Source organism: Cataglyphis hispanica, chromosome 10 (genome assembly GCF_021464435.1).
Source record: "Cataglyphis hispanica isolate Lineage 1 chromosome 10, ULB_Chis1_1.0, whole genome shotgun sequence".
Classification (NCBI taxonomy): domain Eukaryota; kingdom Metazoa; phylum Arthropoda; class Insecta; order Hymenoptera; family Formicidae; genus Cataglyphis; species Cataglyphis hispanica.
Window position 1 is genome coordinate 7,665,763 of NC_065963.1, and position 17,007 is coordinate 7,682,769.

General features: G+C 32.6%; 1 protein-coding gene across 10 annotated transcripts in view; it reads right to left on the reverse strand.

The window, feature by feature from the left end:
• LOC126852400 (pleckstrin homology domain-containing family G member 5-like) overlaps positions 1–17,007 on the reverse strand; it is a 113,534-nt gene that overhangs the window by 60,928 nt on the left and 35,599 nt on the right. For 6 of the 10 annotated variants that reach the window (XM_050597179.1, XM_050597180.1, XM_050597176.1 and 3 more), the window contains exons 2-6: positions 14,492–14,913; positions 13,497–13,894; positions 10,284–10,374; positions 9,680–9,770; positions 6,691–6,778 (exon numbers count right to left, since the gene is read on the reverse strand). In XM_050597179.1, the coding sequence (XP_050453136.1) occupies positions 6,691–6,778; positions 9,680–9,770; positions 10,284–10,374; positions 13,497–13,894; positions 14,492–14,627 (804 nt within the window). In that variant the 5' untranslated portion in view covers positions 14,628–14,913. Of the gene's footprint in view, positions 1–3; positions 649–6,690; positions 6,779–9,679; positions 9,771–10,283; positions 10,375–13,496; positions 13,895–14,491; positions 15,286–17,007 lie in introns of those variants that run through there. The other 4 variants (XM_050597181.1, XM_050597178.1, XM_050597185.1 and 1 more) reach the window with 4 other exon arrangements.

Sequence of the window (17,007 nt, forward strand, 5' to 3'; positions counted from 1 at the left end):
TACCTTTAATTTTCGTCGACGATGACATTCTGGCAGTGGCACGTTTGTTTTGTCCAGTAGGTTCTTTTCTCGCGATTAGACTCTTTTTTTTCAAAGCTTGTTTCTGATAATATATTTACATTCTTTTTTTCAAACTATTCAACTCTCATTCTTACAATCGCTTCGTGTATTTTCATATTTCGTAAAATGATACTCTCCGCGTATAATTTACTCTTTTTATTATTTTCTGTTGTTGCCTTCTTTCTACGCGATCAATTCGATTCTCACAATCATCATGTATTCAGTGCATTCTGTACTTGATAAAATTATTCTGTCATATTGTATAAATCCAGAGCCACTAGATGGACTGCTCGACTATTCTCAACTACGGAAATATTATCTGCATCAATTTTCTCTTTTGCTTGAACCTTTCTTCTCTTTGCCGATCTCTCTCTCTCTCTATCTCTTTTCTAAATCGGCCCTTTGAAAGAAATGCCCTTCGCTCGAGTTTGATCTTTTCTCGATTTTCAAAGTCGACTCGCTCGACGACCATCCAGTTAGTGTCCCGCGACGATCTTCGATCCCTCCGATTGCTTTCTCCCAATCTCGCGATTGCTCTGCGGGTCTTGTTTAGCTTCACACGGGGGCGAGGGCGGCGTCGGTCCTGCCGGCGTTAGGTCGCGCGTCGCACTGAAGGGAGAATCCGAGGAGAGAGCGCGGCTCTCCTCGGCCGATATTTCGAACGCAGCCACCTACCCCGCCGGCCGGTCGCTTTCGCGACGAGGGGATGCGCGAGCGCCGCTGAAAAACCACCCCTTCCTCATTTGAGTGAGTGTAAGCTGCCCGCCAAGGGCAACGTGTCGCATCGCGCCGTCCGTCCTCTATTCTTCACTTTTAGGATCTAGAGATTGTAAATCGAAACGAGCCTCTTTACCCAGTTTGGTTTAATGCGTGAGCGAAATGTTTCGATATTTCGCATTGATATCTTTTTATTCGAATTTTTACCTCTTGTAATATTTTTTTATTGTCGCTTGATAATATTTCGTAAAATAGTGTGCTTAGTTTGTCAATTAAATTCGTAGACAAAGCTTATTAAAATTTTAAAATTTGTTCTTTAAATTTATACTAAATCACATTGAAAAATTTATTTCGCATTAAAATGCCTGTCAATTTTTATTGCAGTTTATATCGTAACGTCGTTCCAACAATCTTTTTACGATATTTTGAAATAAAGTATTTTTCAGTTTCGTATTATTTTTTATTGCAACCCAGTTGTGCGTGTCATTCGCATATTTACGATATGAAAAAATTATTTATCGCACATAGCGCGAAGTTTCTCGAAGAGAATATTTCATTGCTTTAACGTTTATGATCAAATACAATCGAATCTCACTATCGAAATAGCACGTTTGATTCATCTGTCGTTTGAGAGAATATCTGTGTATGTGCGTTATGTGTGTGTGTGTGTATAATGTGGCTTAAAGAAATTAATATCCGTCAAAGACCCTTTCATACAAAAAATATCATAAATCACCCCATTGCACTGCTTTCCGCATTACATGAAATAAAAACCGTTTGTAGAGGAATTGGAGGAAAACGTGGACGTTTTGTAGAAATGTAATATCACACCCCCATCATTCAATTCGCTATTTCTCTCACTATCTCAATTTTACATCAAAGCATCGTCAGTGGCTTTGGTTAACATCGACCAGGATTGCTTATCCGTATAATCCATTCTCGTTACCATGCTCGCAACGCTTCGAACATATATGCGTTGGAGGACGTTGTAATCCTTTGTCTGTGCTTGACAAGTACGATAATACAGCAGCGATAGGATTTTAACGACAGTTTTTGCGAAATAGATCGAGGAAATAAGCTCAATCGCAATAATTATCGGAATAATCTCGATATTGAAACAAACGTAATACCGCGATATTTCAATGTTACAATACGCAGTTTTTAATGCTTGATTCCTCTTATTTTATTACGATATAAATTTTACGATATTTTATTCCGAACACAAAGCTTTCAAGTTTCATTAAAATTCTATGAATAAATTGATGAAAATGTAAATTGATTTCTTCTCATATATAATAGACAGGCAATATTAAACAATACTAAAATACACATAATTTATATTAATATTGAGTAATCTTATGTAGATTCATGTAACAATTCTTCTTTTTCGCAACGTGTAAAACATGAAAGTGTAAAACTCACACGTGTGTGTATGTGTGGAAGATAAAATAAAATCAAAGTACATACATGTATAGTATAACGAGTAAAGAAAACGAGAGAAAACAATAGTGTATCGATATTTTAAAGATATGAACAAATATAGTGCAACACATTTTGAAATTTTTATTCTTTTGCATCTCGATAAATCACGTTTGATTCATCTGCTCAACCGTAACAATTTCACGGAAAATATGTATCTATCTTTATTGCGAGCATTGGCAGGTACATGTTGATGGTAAGACGCAATTATGTTCAATCTTTCTTGAACAGCTGTTTGATTCGAGAGACCAACAAGAGCTATTGCGGGTTGAATTTTTTCGTATATAAAAAGGTGGTTTTCTCTTCTCTTCATAAATAAAAATACCGGAAAGTTTTGCAAAAGTTTTAATCGACTACAGCAATTATTCCGACTAAATTAATGCTTATGAAATTGTGCATTCGAGGGTTGATTTAATTATTTTATAATCAGGTTAACCCTTAAAATAAAATCCTGATTTACATATCCTTCTCATCGATCTTGCATATTTTCTATATCCTTGTGTTTTTCCTATATTAAAAAGAAGGCTGGAATCACAGATTCCACACTCGTAAATTCTTATGCTTTACTCATTTTTATTCATCTTTCATCACTCTCGCATGAATAATATTGTTTCATTAAATCTGTTAGATTTTCGTAAACAAAACAGAAAATTTCTATTGTATATTATTATAAATTTCTTTTATGCAATAAGAGTTTAATTAAAATAATTAAGTTTAATTATAATAATTAAAATGTGAGATAATAAGCTGCGATAATTCCATGCTTTTGTCTTTTGAAAAAAAAGAATCTTCTGAATCCCAAAGAGCCAACTCAAAACTCAAATATAACAAATGCAATATTTCTTTGTGAGCGCATGAAAAGACAGAGTTGCTCGAAATAAGTTCGCAAATGTGCCGATAATCAGAAACTTTATGCCGCTTCCCTCAAATCAGTGATCTGAATTCATTCTAACGCGCTAAAATTATTTCAAGTCTTGTAGTCTTTTACTGGAATGTTTCATATTATAGAGATTTTTCAAAGTAATATTTTCATCGAAACAATTTTTCAAAATTTTCGTCGATATATTTTTAAACTATTTTATTTTCATCTTTCTGCTCCAATCGCGAGTCTTTCTAAAGTTTCATTATCGAGAAAAGCATTTAAAATTGCATGAGAGACATTCTCGCGTGGGCTCGCCTACGATTTGATTTTAGCGCAGCACGAGCATCTTTGGATGATTGCGACCACGTAAAGAACGACAAAGCTCGCAATGACAGCAAATCGGACATCTGTCATCACTCGTCACTCGTCGAGATAATTGTGAAAGCTGCGAGCATTTGTGCAATGTGCACAACTGTCAGAAAGATAAAACGGCAAATAATTTTCTTCAGCTATACTGGTAGATATGTACCTTGTATGATTAAGCCATAAATTAAAAATATATTAAATCATTTCTTTAAAATAAATGCAAAAATATAAATGATATTTTTACCGAGTCTCTAAAACATAATTTACTATGACAATTTAATATATAAATTTTTTCTAGCTATTGTACATTTACTACAATTACTCCAAATATCTTATTATTTCTCAATAATTATAATTATCATTTTTTTTTTAAATATCAAAATTTTCGTTGAAATTAAAGAGCAATTCATTTGAGAACGTTTGCTGAGTTTGCTCTATTCATATAGAAATACAAATGCAATATTGAATAAACATATTCCTTGACATATTATATCTCGTTACTGAATAACACTGCCTTTCCCTGACAAGTAGAAACTTCTATGAAATAAGCAGATCTGATTTCGCTATTCCTCTCTTATAATATAAATGGATTCTAGCAAGAAAGCACATATTACAAATGTTCTCTGTGAAGGTCTATTTCTGCTGCCGCCTTCACTTTTCAGCTTAAACAGCGAGTGCTCGCGAAATGGAGCAATAATTGCTTTAGTCTGAGGAAAATCAAGAAACTAGCAATGTAACATCATTTACTATAACAGTATAAGAACAGTATGGTTACGACTCGACGTTGCTATGCACGATTCAGCAAACGTTTATACGCGTGTGTTAAGACTGGTAAAAGGGATACATATGTATGCGAATTGCATCCTTTCACTGCATTCGTGCCACATTCTAGCGCGTTCTTAACGTCTTCCGCGATAACTATAACGCAATGATATCAGCAATCGCGAGTTTACGTGTGTTTCCTTAACGTGATCGTACAATAAGAGATATATCGTTACTAAAAATCATTCGCGAAAAAGTAACGAAAAAAAAAAAATATTAGCAGAGAACGAGACGTTAAGACGTTCTTCCGCTCGAGTTTATGAGACTACTATTAGACGCGATTAGAAGATACGATAAAAGTCACGATCAACGATAAATCGTTCTTTCCTTCCTGCGCCGCCCACAGTGATTTGATTTAATCTACCGACCGGGAAACCGATCGCGGCCATGGGTTTGGTCGATCGGTTCAATAGTAGCGTCATCATATTTGAATCGGACGAGCTAGTAGTTGTGGTCGACGAAACAACTATTATCGACACGCAGTAGTTACGGTCGATGCATAATCCGCCGCGAGAAATTCACGCAACAGCTGGAATGACCTTCTTCACCGTTTCATTTACATGCTATTTTTCTCTGATCGTCACTTTTCTCTCTCTCTCAATCGTTTCATATACTTTTCTTTTATTTTATTCTATGTCTTCGCAAAAAAATCTATTTAAGAATTTTATTAAAGATTAAGTAAAGACTTTGTTTTTAAAGTGGATCAAAGTACAAAACATTATATTCGAGAATCATTGATTCGAAAAATAATATTTTTCTCTCAATTTTTTTCAAATATATTAGATTTAGATAAAAAATATTTACGGCAAATCATTTCCTTATAATGTCGTATCATATTAAAATTTTGTTTTAAGAGCTAAAATAGCAAATTCTATCAAAGTACAATAATCTATGCAAGGCGTATGTGCAGTGTTAATACAAGAAAAGAAGGAAACTATGATAAATAGCGAAGTTACTGGGTCAATAGAAATCACAGAAAGAGAAGTGCCCGATTGTAGTGCTCTGGAAGCAGATAGAAAACATTTTCGGATGACACTTCTATTATGGGAACGTAAAGAATCCATCCCTACGGACAGTCTAAGAGCAGCGCGAAAAGAAGGCAAAAAACAAACCAAAGAAGAAACGAAAGGTGACTTCGAAGGAGATACAGTGGCGGATTTAGGGCATCAGAAACCCTAAGCAGAACTACAGTTAGAATCTTTAAACTTACGTATTACTCGAAGAAAGATATCAGATTTATGGAATACATTTTCCCGATAAAACGATAACACAAATACAACAAGTTATAATTAATAATACAAATAAATATATAGCCTGAATATAATATAAAGAATTTAAGTTTATAAAAATAAATTTGTAAAACAACTTGGGTAACCGTTTACGTCACTTGTAAATCCGCCACTGTAGAATTGCGCAACTTTTTATTCTTATTTCCTTTTCGCCGCAGCTCTTTCTCACCCTTCTTCTCACCAGTTGGTAGTAAATCTCCCGGTACTCGTCTATTGCTCCGAGTCCAAAATACTGAAATCTTTGCTTTATCTCTCGGATACCAACTTGACCGTGTGTTTCTAGATATCTCGTCCGATTCGCGAACAAAATCGGATTTCGTATAAATACGAGGGAGACGAAATTACGAATTAGTTGACCTTTAGTTATCGGTTTGTAGATTGACTTTTGTAATTATTTTAGTAGATTGCCCGTTCCAATATTCGGACTGCGAATGTGATGATGATTTAATTAAGATTAATATTATTTTCAATTAAGACCGTATTATACAGTATTCTCATGTTAAGTAAAGTAGTGTGTCTTATAATTAAATAATTTAATATAAAAGCTTACACACAACTCTTCGAATGTTTTTTAAATAATAATCAACGTTATTTATCGTTTTCAAAACTAATTTTTTTTAATAAAAATGTCGCGATAATTATTTTGTATGAAAAATATGCAAATAAATAAGTTTTTTGATATTATTTAAAGATAATATACGCGTATGCAAGTACGCTAAATATAAATACCATATGTGTACTTAAATTTAATTTACATTTCGCAAAAAAAAAAAAACGATCGTTTATATTATTCGATATTTACATATTGCATGGTGCGTATATTAATTCAATATTTACATTTTGGAAATTATATCTGTTTGGTGGATTTAATGATAACCATTTAATAAATGCATCTTGGTCTTTCTATAACGAGCACAGCTGACTAATGATTTTTTTTTTGTTAAGATTCTTCCGGCACCCGGCGGTACTAGCAGCAATATTGATTCAATTATATTACACCTGGGACTATTATACGGATCATCTTCTCAGAATAAAAAAGATGGCATATCCGTAGGAAGAATAATTAATTTGAAGAAAATAAAAAAGAGGACTCACCAAATGTTGCTTGATGAAATTTCCCAGCGGAGACAACTTTCGAACGCTGGATCTCAAGTTTCCCTGTTCGTTCCTGACCTGTTGCTCTCTTTCATGAAATCAGAAATGTGATGAATTAATTAAATAAATTTTCCAAAAAACCAAATGACAAAGAAATAAGAACATTTCTTACGACAAACTTTTTCGATATTACTCGATATATTTTTGATGTCTTTCTCTCTCTAAGTGAAACAAAGTTACATTTAATTTTTTTATGTTTTATTTTATTTTTAAGAATTTGTTCAAACTTCTTAATACTTTTCACGATGCAAACAATGGCATCTTTATGTCTAAATTTTCAACGAAATCAGAGAAACGTAAAAATTTTCACAAAATATATCATTTCAGTTATATTTAATAGTTATATTAAATAGATGAAAATATACGACTTGAAATGGTCGTTGTCGTACGAAAATAAGTTGAAATCTTTGTTGGAGTCTATCATCTTATTTAATTCCTTTGTTGCAAAATCACTGTCCTTTAAAGATATTTTCAATGCTGTAATATTACGTGGAAGCATGCAATATCTAGGTTTTTTCAGATTTTTATATTTTCCAGAAAAACCGAGTAACTGTGCCACAACGCAATATTCTTGTCGGCAATATCGCGATTTAATTTCGATCCTTGTAAACATTTTTTAGTTCGCAGAAACTGATGCGATCGATTTTTTTTTTTTTTCACAAAACAAGACATTGCGTATAGGAATCGTAATAACAACGAGCTTGAATTAAAAAGATGAACGTGCGAGGAAATGTTTCATTCGCGAAAACTTTGCGACGGAATCTCTCACTTTTACATTTCCTCTTCCTACCACGGTTGCTTTCATTTCTTTGCGGAAAGGCGTTAAGCCCGGAGTCCGGAGAGAACTAAGAGGGAGGAGATTTGCGAAGAATGGAATAGAAATGTCAGCCATGATGTTTCACGTTTTCAGTATGCTCGTCAATGCGTAAGACACTGGTAAGAAAAAGCAAACCATACTGACACAGCCATTCAGCATGTGTCTTTACACTCAAAAATTAAACTTTTTAAAGTGCGATGTTTATTATACAACAATTTCTTTCTTCCCTATGCTTTATGGTTAAGTAAAAAATTGTCACGCAGACAATGAGATAATTTCGTAATAAAACAAATTGCATAAAAATATTGAATAACTAATTTTAATAAAAGATCAGCGATATAATTTCTGATAAAAGAAAATGGTTTTATTTAATATGAGTTTTTTTTTTTTAATAGTTTTTTAATAATTTTTAATACAATTGAATTATCGCTATATTTGTAGAATTAATCCCATGATAACAAGAAACTAAAGTTTGTCTGCTATGATTGATCAAGTTGATCGATGAGTATTGATTTTCTACATCGCTATTGTCATAGGATGTATTTTTCCAAATTTTATTGGCAATAAATGTCAGAAAAAGGCACAAAATACGAGTATAGCGGAGCACTGATGTGGAATATCAAAGAATAATGACTGAGAATCGAGGTGATGCATTGACTGGAAAATTGGGGAAGAATACCGATGAGCTTCGACTCCGCCCTACAAGATTGTTCCGTTTTCCCTTACTTGTTCCCAAAATCGGGAAACAAAATAGTGGCGAAAATCCAATAATATGACAAAAAAATTCACACTGAGACAATCTCGTGAATCTTCATGACTTTAATAAATATTACAAGATGTTTATTTTACTATAGTGACATTTATTTTACAATCACAAATATATATATTGAATAAATTTGTCAATATTTTCAAAAGTGATAGTAAAATAGTTAAATGTGAAAAATAAAATATAACTATAGAAATACTTAATAGAAATTTGCATAAATTTATTATTTATTGTAAGATAAACATATCATGTATTATTTAAATTTAAATTTTTTATTTTCTATTCGCGAATTATTTTTTATTCCCACTTTCAGACACAGGATTTAAAACGATAGAATCTCGAAGAATAGCACTCTTCTCGTAACAAGCGTATACAACAATATTTCGTACAATTTAGGCTTTTATTTTACGAAAGCAAAATACATAAATATTGCTGCAGCGAGAGAGCTTGATTTATCGTGACAATCTTGTAACTTTTGTTTCGGTACACGTGCAGTTGCTTCTCCAGAGAAGCTATTCATTTTGCTTGGGCAAGGTATTTTTTTAAAGAAAAAAACGACAATTTAAAGAAAAAGTATGATAATTTGAGAAATAATCTAAAAATATAAATTTTAAAATACGCAATACGATTTGAATATCTTGAGCATTACGACGAGAATAAAGCAAAGGGAATTTTTTGATCTTTTTCTCGTTTTCGCTATTACTTCCGAGTCCATCGCAATTCTTTAACCAGTGCAGTGATTTATCGCAGGTGGCGGTTTATTGACCTCTTTCCGTCTTCTTGTCTCCCATTCTTTTCAATTGTAATTTATTATCCTGCCAATGAACCCAGTATCGTCACACGAATATTCGTACGAATGGACAACATTTTACGATCGTTTTCCGTTTACAAAAAGATTCACCACGAATCTTTAAAAATCACTAAAGGCACGAGCAATCATTTCCTTGTTTTTATCTTTCTTTCACTTTTCTAATTATCCAAATTTATATTATAAAGCAATTATAGAAAATAAAAGAAAAACAAATGATGATTGATATACTGATAGTTGAGACTTTTAAGATTTTCAACGGAGATGAGATAATTTTATAATGTGTTTTAGATAGTCAGACGAGGAATAATAAATTTCCAGACTTATGAAACAAAATGCGAAATCTCTCATTAATAATCTATGGACTCATTAATAATCTTTATAAATTTTGTAGCTTTCAAATGTTCAACTGAAAGATTATTCAAATATAGGAAGGTATTTAACATTAATAATTAAATTATTATAGACATCACAAGACTAAAGTATAAAAATAATTGATAATACAAATAAGTAAATGAATTAAATCACTTAAACTTACAACAACAGTCTCGTTTCGTTGTCATCTACGTCAACGACGGCGCGACTCAGAGCCGGAAGACTACTCGCTTCGTATGGTGGATTAGTTAGATCTGAAACGCGACAAAAAAGCTTTCTCAAAAGGGCATGTTGATGTGAGCAGTAGCAACTCGCTTATATGAATTTCGCGTAGAATAAAGCTTAATCTTGTCCGAGAGGAGAGAAGGGTATAATCCAGGGATACAGAAAAATTAAGTTAGCCAGGCCGACTTGACTCTTATATCCTCATAAAAAAGAAAAAGTTAGATGAAATTTTGTCACGCCCGTTCTTTGTCGCATGGCAAACTTTATGACAATAAATCACTTTATGAGAATTAAACGGATAATTAATTCCAAATTCAAAAAAATGACAAAAGTGAAGGGTTAAAACTATGTCATAACAGAAAAGTAAAAAAAAGCATAATTTATATATTATGTTGAAAGACTAAAAAGTTGAATGAAGAAAAAAGAAAATATCGAGTTGTAATATTTTGTCCACTTAATCTTGTTTATATTAATTGTTTCGTATTTTATGCAAATAATGTAGCCGTCGTCGTGTAACTAATAATAAACGATTGTACATTCACCTATACTAGAGTGATAATAATCGCTGTATCGTCCATAAGGAGGTGCCGCCGGATTCGAGAGAGTGTTCACTCTTCTTCTAAGATTCGTTGCCTGCGAAACAAAAACAAAGATATTTTATAAATCCCATTTAAGAATTCGTGTTTGTATACATTCGGGGAAAGTCACGTAAACTCTCTGACTATTGATAAACGATTTCTCACCAACAAAAAGAGAAAAAAACAATCGCAGAAAAGGAGCAAGTTACGAAGAGTCATCACGTGCGAGCTCCTCCTGATTTCGATAGAGGATTCACACGATACTCGGAGCTTTTCCGTCCTGTCCTTTTGTCCGGGATTGAGGTTCTATTAAAAAGAAGGGGATCTAGTACGGTCGAGAATTTTTTGCTTTTTGTTCAGAGTCTATCTCTACCGAGAGATCGATCAGGTTTTTGTATATTAAACTTTTACAGTACAGACACAAATTGTCTTCTTTAACATTTCTGATGCAAATGTAAAAAATAAATAACCAAAGATAAACGAAAAGAGATAAATATATTATTCTCTTTGTATTTTTGCGCGATATATTTATTTGTTTATAATCACTTTTCTTTTGTAAAAATTCAATGACATTAAAATATTGTAACCGCAAAATCTATATAATCTTTTTTTTTTTTCTAAAGTCTTCTTTTTCTAAAGAATGATTTATAAAATAGTCTTTTTTCTTTTTCTAAAAGTTTTTAATTTTGCAGTTATAATAGAAAGAAAGAGTAATTATGAATGGAAATATTTTCGTATATTTTTCTATAGCAACTATAAATTTAAAAAAATTTATTTCAAGAGCTATTACAAGAGAGAGAGAGAGAGAGAGAGAGAGAGAGAGAGAGAGAGAGAGAGAGAGAGAGAGAGAATCATCATTATAATTTAAAGCAATGTGTGCCTATATACTTTGCATGAATAAAAAGCATTTGGTACATAGATAATAAAAATAATAAATGTGCATGCAGCAAGACGGACATAAAGCCGAAATAGTATCTAAGAGAATATAAGTTGCGAAAAACTTTCTAAAACTTTGGCACCATTCAACAGCTATCCTCACCATTAATTTTCAACGTGCAAACAGGATGAGTTTTCCGCCAAGTTTTCCGAGAGCACGAAGCACTTACACGGGAGGCACGGAAGAGAGGCAGAAGTCTCATTACGTTCGCAAATTTTTCATTACCCAGCTACGTAAATAGCACGAGACATTTAAAGAGACTGCAAAGGTCTTCAACTACGTTGTCAAGTACATGAGATTATTGCCTTTTCGCGATGAGTCGCGAGAAATTAAAATTTATCTTGCCCCGAGATATATTCGAGTCTCATCTCGCTTATAAATATCTATTTTTGTTATTTACCGCTAATAGGCAATTATAACATCTAATGTACTACTTATGGTTGTTCATTCATTTTTTGCAATTGCATAAATATAAATAAATTAATCAAATATTTGTAAAAAGAAAAAATGGCTCACGTAATGATCATGTGAAAAAATTAATGACTCAAGAATTAAGGCAATTATGAAAGTGTTTTTTAAATAGAGAGAGAGTTCTTCGAATAAATTAAATTACGAATGACACTGTTAAATCAGCGTTAATGACATTTTTGAGATATGTTCTCGTCGATTGCAAATTCGGTGAGTTTATCTCGTCAACGAATAATTGCTAGATTTTCGGCGATTATCCAGCAGTTAGATAATTCGCAAGTCCAATTGTCAAGCCCAATAAGACAGCAGAAATGAATCGATGAACTATATGCACAGATTGCGATTGTATCGTGATAATTATAGATGCTGGTAGATGCTGGATGTTCGCAAATGGGTTAAATGGTTAATTTAACCAGTTTCGCGTGCAAGATTCAAATCTACACATAAACCGCGATTCAGGTGTTTGGATTCCTATAGAATGTATAGAACAATAGCTCCGCTTAGAATTCAGAAATCTCGGATGCGCTTTCTCGCAAAATCCTCGTTTACGTTATGATTTTCAGTCTCGAATAACTAAATTTAGAATTGCAAAAGCATCAGTGTTAGTCTCTACTGCAGACGTTTCACAATACTGCGTCAATCACTATTGTAAATCCGAAATTATCATTATCATCTCGATTAATTAAATTATTACAAATATTACGATGTAAAGAAAATCAAAAATTATTGAAATAATTAATAAACACATATTTATATTTTACTTTTTGAAATATGTACGCTTATTTGATTATACAATTACATTTTGACTGATATCAATTTAATTGATAATTTTCGCACGTAAATATCGAAAATCCTTCATCGGTTAAATTGCCATTGACATTATAAATATGATGTAAACCGATAATTTCGATTCGCTCATATATCACATCAAAATCTCATTGAAAGTTTCAGTTTCCTTTTCTTTTTTCTACAAGATGGAAGCTTGTGAATAAAAAATTGAGAGTGACAATGGCAGAATGCTTCCTCTGAGGCTCGCTAAAAGTGGAAAATCTGATTCAATGATTAAGCGAAAATTTCACCGAGTTTTCCCATGCCACACAAGTTTCAAAGATACAAGAATCTGTGGTCCAATAAAAAATTGTAAATTGAGTAAAGCTTCTGGCGAGCATGGAAAGGAAGAAACTCGCGGCGCGAGTAATGGCATGTTGATAAAGGCGCGAATAGAATCTCATTAATTAATTATTAATTATGCTCTGATTCGGCATAAGTATATATTAAACGATGTCAAAATTCTCATCCAATCTTTAATATCGTGTCTTAAATTGGATCGATTTAATCATTATTAATTGACAGTTAAAGAAAAAGAAAATAAATATATATTAAAGAGAAAAATTATACGATAAGGATAAGACTTTTGCTTAATATTTGAAAACTACGTGATATTCTTAAATTACTTGATCAATAACCTATGTTAATTGAAAAAAAAAATTTTCCAAATTTTCAAATGAAAAACATTCTCAAGATTTGTTCGTATAACAAATAATTTTCCATGTTTAATTTATATTCTACCAATCTATCATTCTTGACGACCCTTCCCCCTCCCTCCCCTCAGCTCATTTCATTTTCCTTAAAATATCTCTTCTAAAATAAGAAAAAATTATGAACGTGTCTTTAGAGAGCAACTTCAAATTGTCAATTCCAGCACTACTTGTGCCATTTTTTCACAAAGCTAATTATTATTCTTTACTTCTTAAAAAACGAGAAATCCTTACAGGATGCTTTTCCACCAAACTGCGCGTCCTGGTAACTGGCACCCTGCCGTCGAAGACATCTTCGGAGACGGCCGCGTTCTTATAATTAGCATTGACCACATCAACGCGCTCGTCCTCCGCCAGCGAGCTGAGACTGTTGTACCACTGTACACTGCTGGTCCTGTAGGGCTTCGAGGACTCATGGCTGCGATGAAGATCTTTGCTGAAGCTCAAGCTGCGTCTAATCGGCTGCAGACCGCGATTTATCACCGCCGGTAAATCAGCGCCCCCTTTTAACAGCGCGCCGAATTTCCGACGGAACGATGCGCGCCGCTCGAGCTTCCCGCTCGAGCTGTCAACGTCCTTCGACGAACTTTCCTTCAACGCCGGTCTTTTAACGCCGGAAGATTTTTGACACTCTATTTCGACGGATAATGCGATAATATTAATATTAAAAAAGCCTCATTCTCTTCTTGATACATATACACGCGAAACTATACGTTTATTCTCTTCAATTGCGTTATATGTTGAAAATATATGTTGCAAATAATTTAATACGTTTTATTCTTTTACGTCGTAAATATCGTTATAATTATTTTAAGCCGCTAACGATAAACATATTCGTAGTTCATTTATCCTAACGAAATTTTAACTGTTTTTTCTTATCAGAATAAAATAATTTATTAACTTTACTCTCTACGTCTTTTAATATTATTTAAAGTTAAGGAAGTTGTAAGAATTCATTATTATTGTTGATTTCAAAATTTATGATTACTTCCTTAAAAAACAATATTTAAAGTTGTTATTCGAGTAAGTTATTTTTAATATTTTTTATAAAAAAAAAAATGACATCTTTTTAGCGATGTTATATCGATTCAGATAAAAACAAAGCAAGTTATAACTTTCTTAGTTTCGACGTTTGACAGAAATCAGCAATATCTCTAGAGACTTTGCTGACACTTCTCATGTATCAAGAATTTTGCAAAGAACGATTAATAATTTAGTACTCTGCACACCTGCTTCCTGTTTGCATTCCTTCGCAAGATTGTCCTGCTGCAGCACATTTGCACTCTCGTCAATGCAATTCGTCACTTTGTGGTTCAATTTAGCCAGTTTCTTCGACGCTCTTTTCGTATCCTTCTTCAACGTCATTTTTTTTCGAGCTTATCTCGCACTACAATCAATTGCACTTAAATAATCACATCCAACAACGCAAACTATGGCACATTTAACTTTAATCAATGATCGAATCGCATTGACTTTCCATTTCGTTTTTCACAATCGTGCGTCTTTAGTCGCGCAATTTACGCACACCGAGTAAGTTCTGTCATAAATAGTATCACTTCGATAACGACGCGTTATCGTTGCGTATATCAATTATATCGGTAATATCGCGTCCACTCATGTCCCTTTTTGCTTTCCGTGTATTTAACGAAGCCTGAAAGTTGAGATAAAATCGATCGCGCCATCAGAAGTTAAAAACTTCTTTCTTAACCGCCTTTAAGCCTGTTGATCCGATTTACAACCTCATATCTGCCACTGTTTTTTTTTTAAATGTTTTCCTACCGTATTTTTAGCCGACACGAATCGAGAGACAATGCGGAACGTGCGTTTTTTTTAATGAAATAGAAAGCGCTTCCATTTGGAGTGTCACAATTTTGTAAAAGCTTTTCGAAATCTTTCAATGTTTATTTTTTTTAAATGTCCTAAACGCCTTAACATTGCGTGAAAAAAATGTTTTGAAATTTACAATTATTGTAGACATAGAAATCAAACGAGCAAATTTTCCGTTTACCAAGAGAAGCCTGTGTCCTTTACTATGTTGCCCATGTTATCTCACCATTATGTTCACATAATTTATCTCTTTGTTCCAATCGAACGATCAATTACCGAAACAAGACTTACTACTCAAATAGAAGACGTTGCTTATCATACTGAAGAAAAATTAACGTCTGTTTCATTATCAAATCGAAAATAATTCAAACATTATCAAGAATGTTGAATGTGCAATTCTTACATAAAAAAAAAAAAAAAAAATATAATTTTAATTAATATTTATAATACTTATACCAAAATTTATTATACAAAATAATGTAGAAAGAAATATCTATTTAATTGTAAAAAGAAATATTTATCAATAATATTAAAATTTACGTATTATATTCTAATTGTCAAAGCAACTAACATTTATTTGTTTTGAGAAATAATATAATTATCAATGTAACTTTTTACTCAAGCTAAAGTGATTCGCATATCTTCTATTTCATTAATTATTCAATCAATTGCATCGAAGATAGAGAGTATGATGCAAAGTTTGAATTTTTATTGCATTTGATTGATGTACTCTATTACATTTTTTATCCGGCTCTTATCTGCTAGCTTATTAATGGAATATTCCTGGCTCGGAAATTATGCAAAATAACATCGTTTCGTTTCGTCGCATTAGAGAAGTTGTTTGAAACAATCCACACGTTCCGTAATTATAGATTATACGCTTTGTTCCAAAGTCGAATATATATGTTAGCGATGAGCGTGAGAGTCCACAGATGCATTATTATTTTCCTTCGCAGGACTGTTTAAAGTGAATGAATAGAACAAATTATTATTATAGAAATATAATAATGTAAAACAGACTGATCGTAAACAGAAAGATTATTTATAACAATGGATCTTTACAGCAGTAAATAAATTTTCTTTTAAATCTATTTTTTTTTTTTTTTTTTAATTTTTTTCTTTGTCAGCCAATTTGATTAAAATATAATTTCGATAAGTTTGTTTCTTATTAAATCGATGCAGTAAACACGAAAATTCTTACGTGCTGATAAAAAAAATTAAAGGTCGCTCTCGTCGAATAATTCGCGAATATTTTGTGCTGAATTCTCTAATAACAAGAATTATAATAAAACGGCACCCAGCTATGCCTCGCAAAATTAACAAACTGTTTGTTATAATTCTTATCACTCGTTTTGTTGCCTTGAACAACAACTTCGAATGCGTTTCCGTATAAAATTATCATTTCATACATTTCAATATATTGCATAGGTGCATATAATATATCGTTTATTCTCTTGCACACTCAATTAAACAAAATTTACTTTAGCCATATTTTTAAAAATAATTTTAAAAGTTAAGTTTGCTTGTCTGTTACATTTTACAGCTACATTTTAATGATATATTTCGCAAGATATTTATTACTTGCGATTTCGTGCTTATCTTTTCTTAGTTTAACGTTAATAAATTCTTGTCAAGTTTCTCAGACACTTTAGTTCGCCTTAGACTCCCTGCTTATAATGAATAAGACTGGTTAATCTATGCTGATTATCAGGCGCTTAATTATACCACACACTGTAGCTTTACGTCCTTTCCGACTCTGCAAAAATAGTAGTGTTGAGTCTAACAAAATTAGCATGATTGCGGCAAAATTGCTCAGTCGAATCCCATATCTGGAGCGCGTAATTTGCGCGTCTTGCACACCCGCAATATACAATATCGCGAAATTATCGGCGAGAAAACGGATTATAAGTCTGGTTAA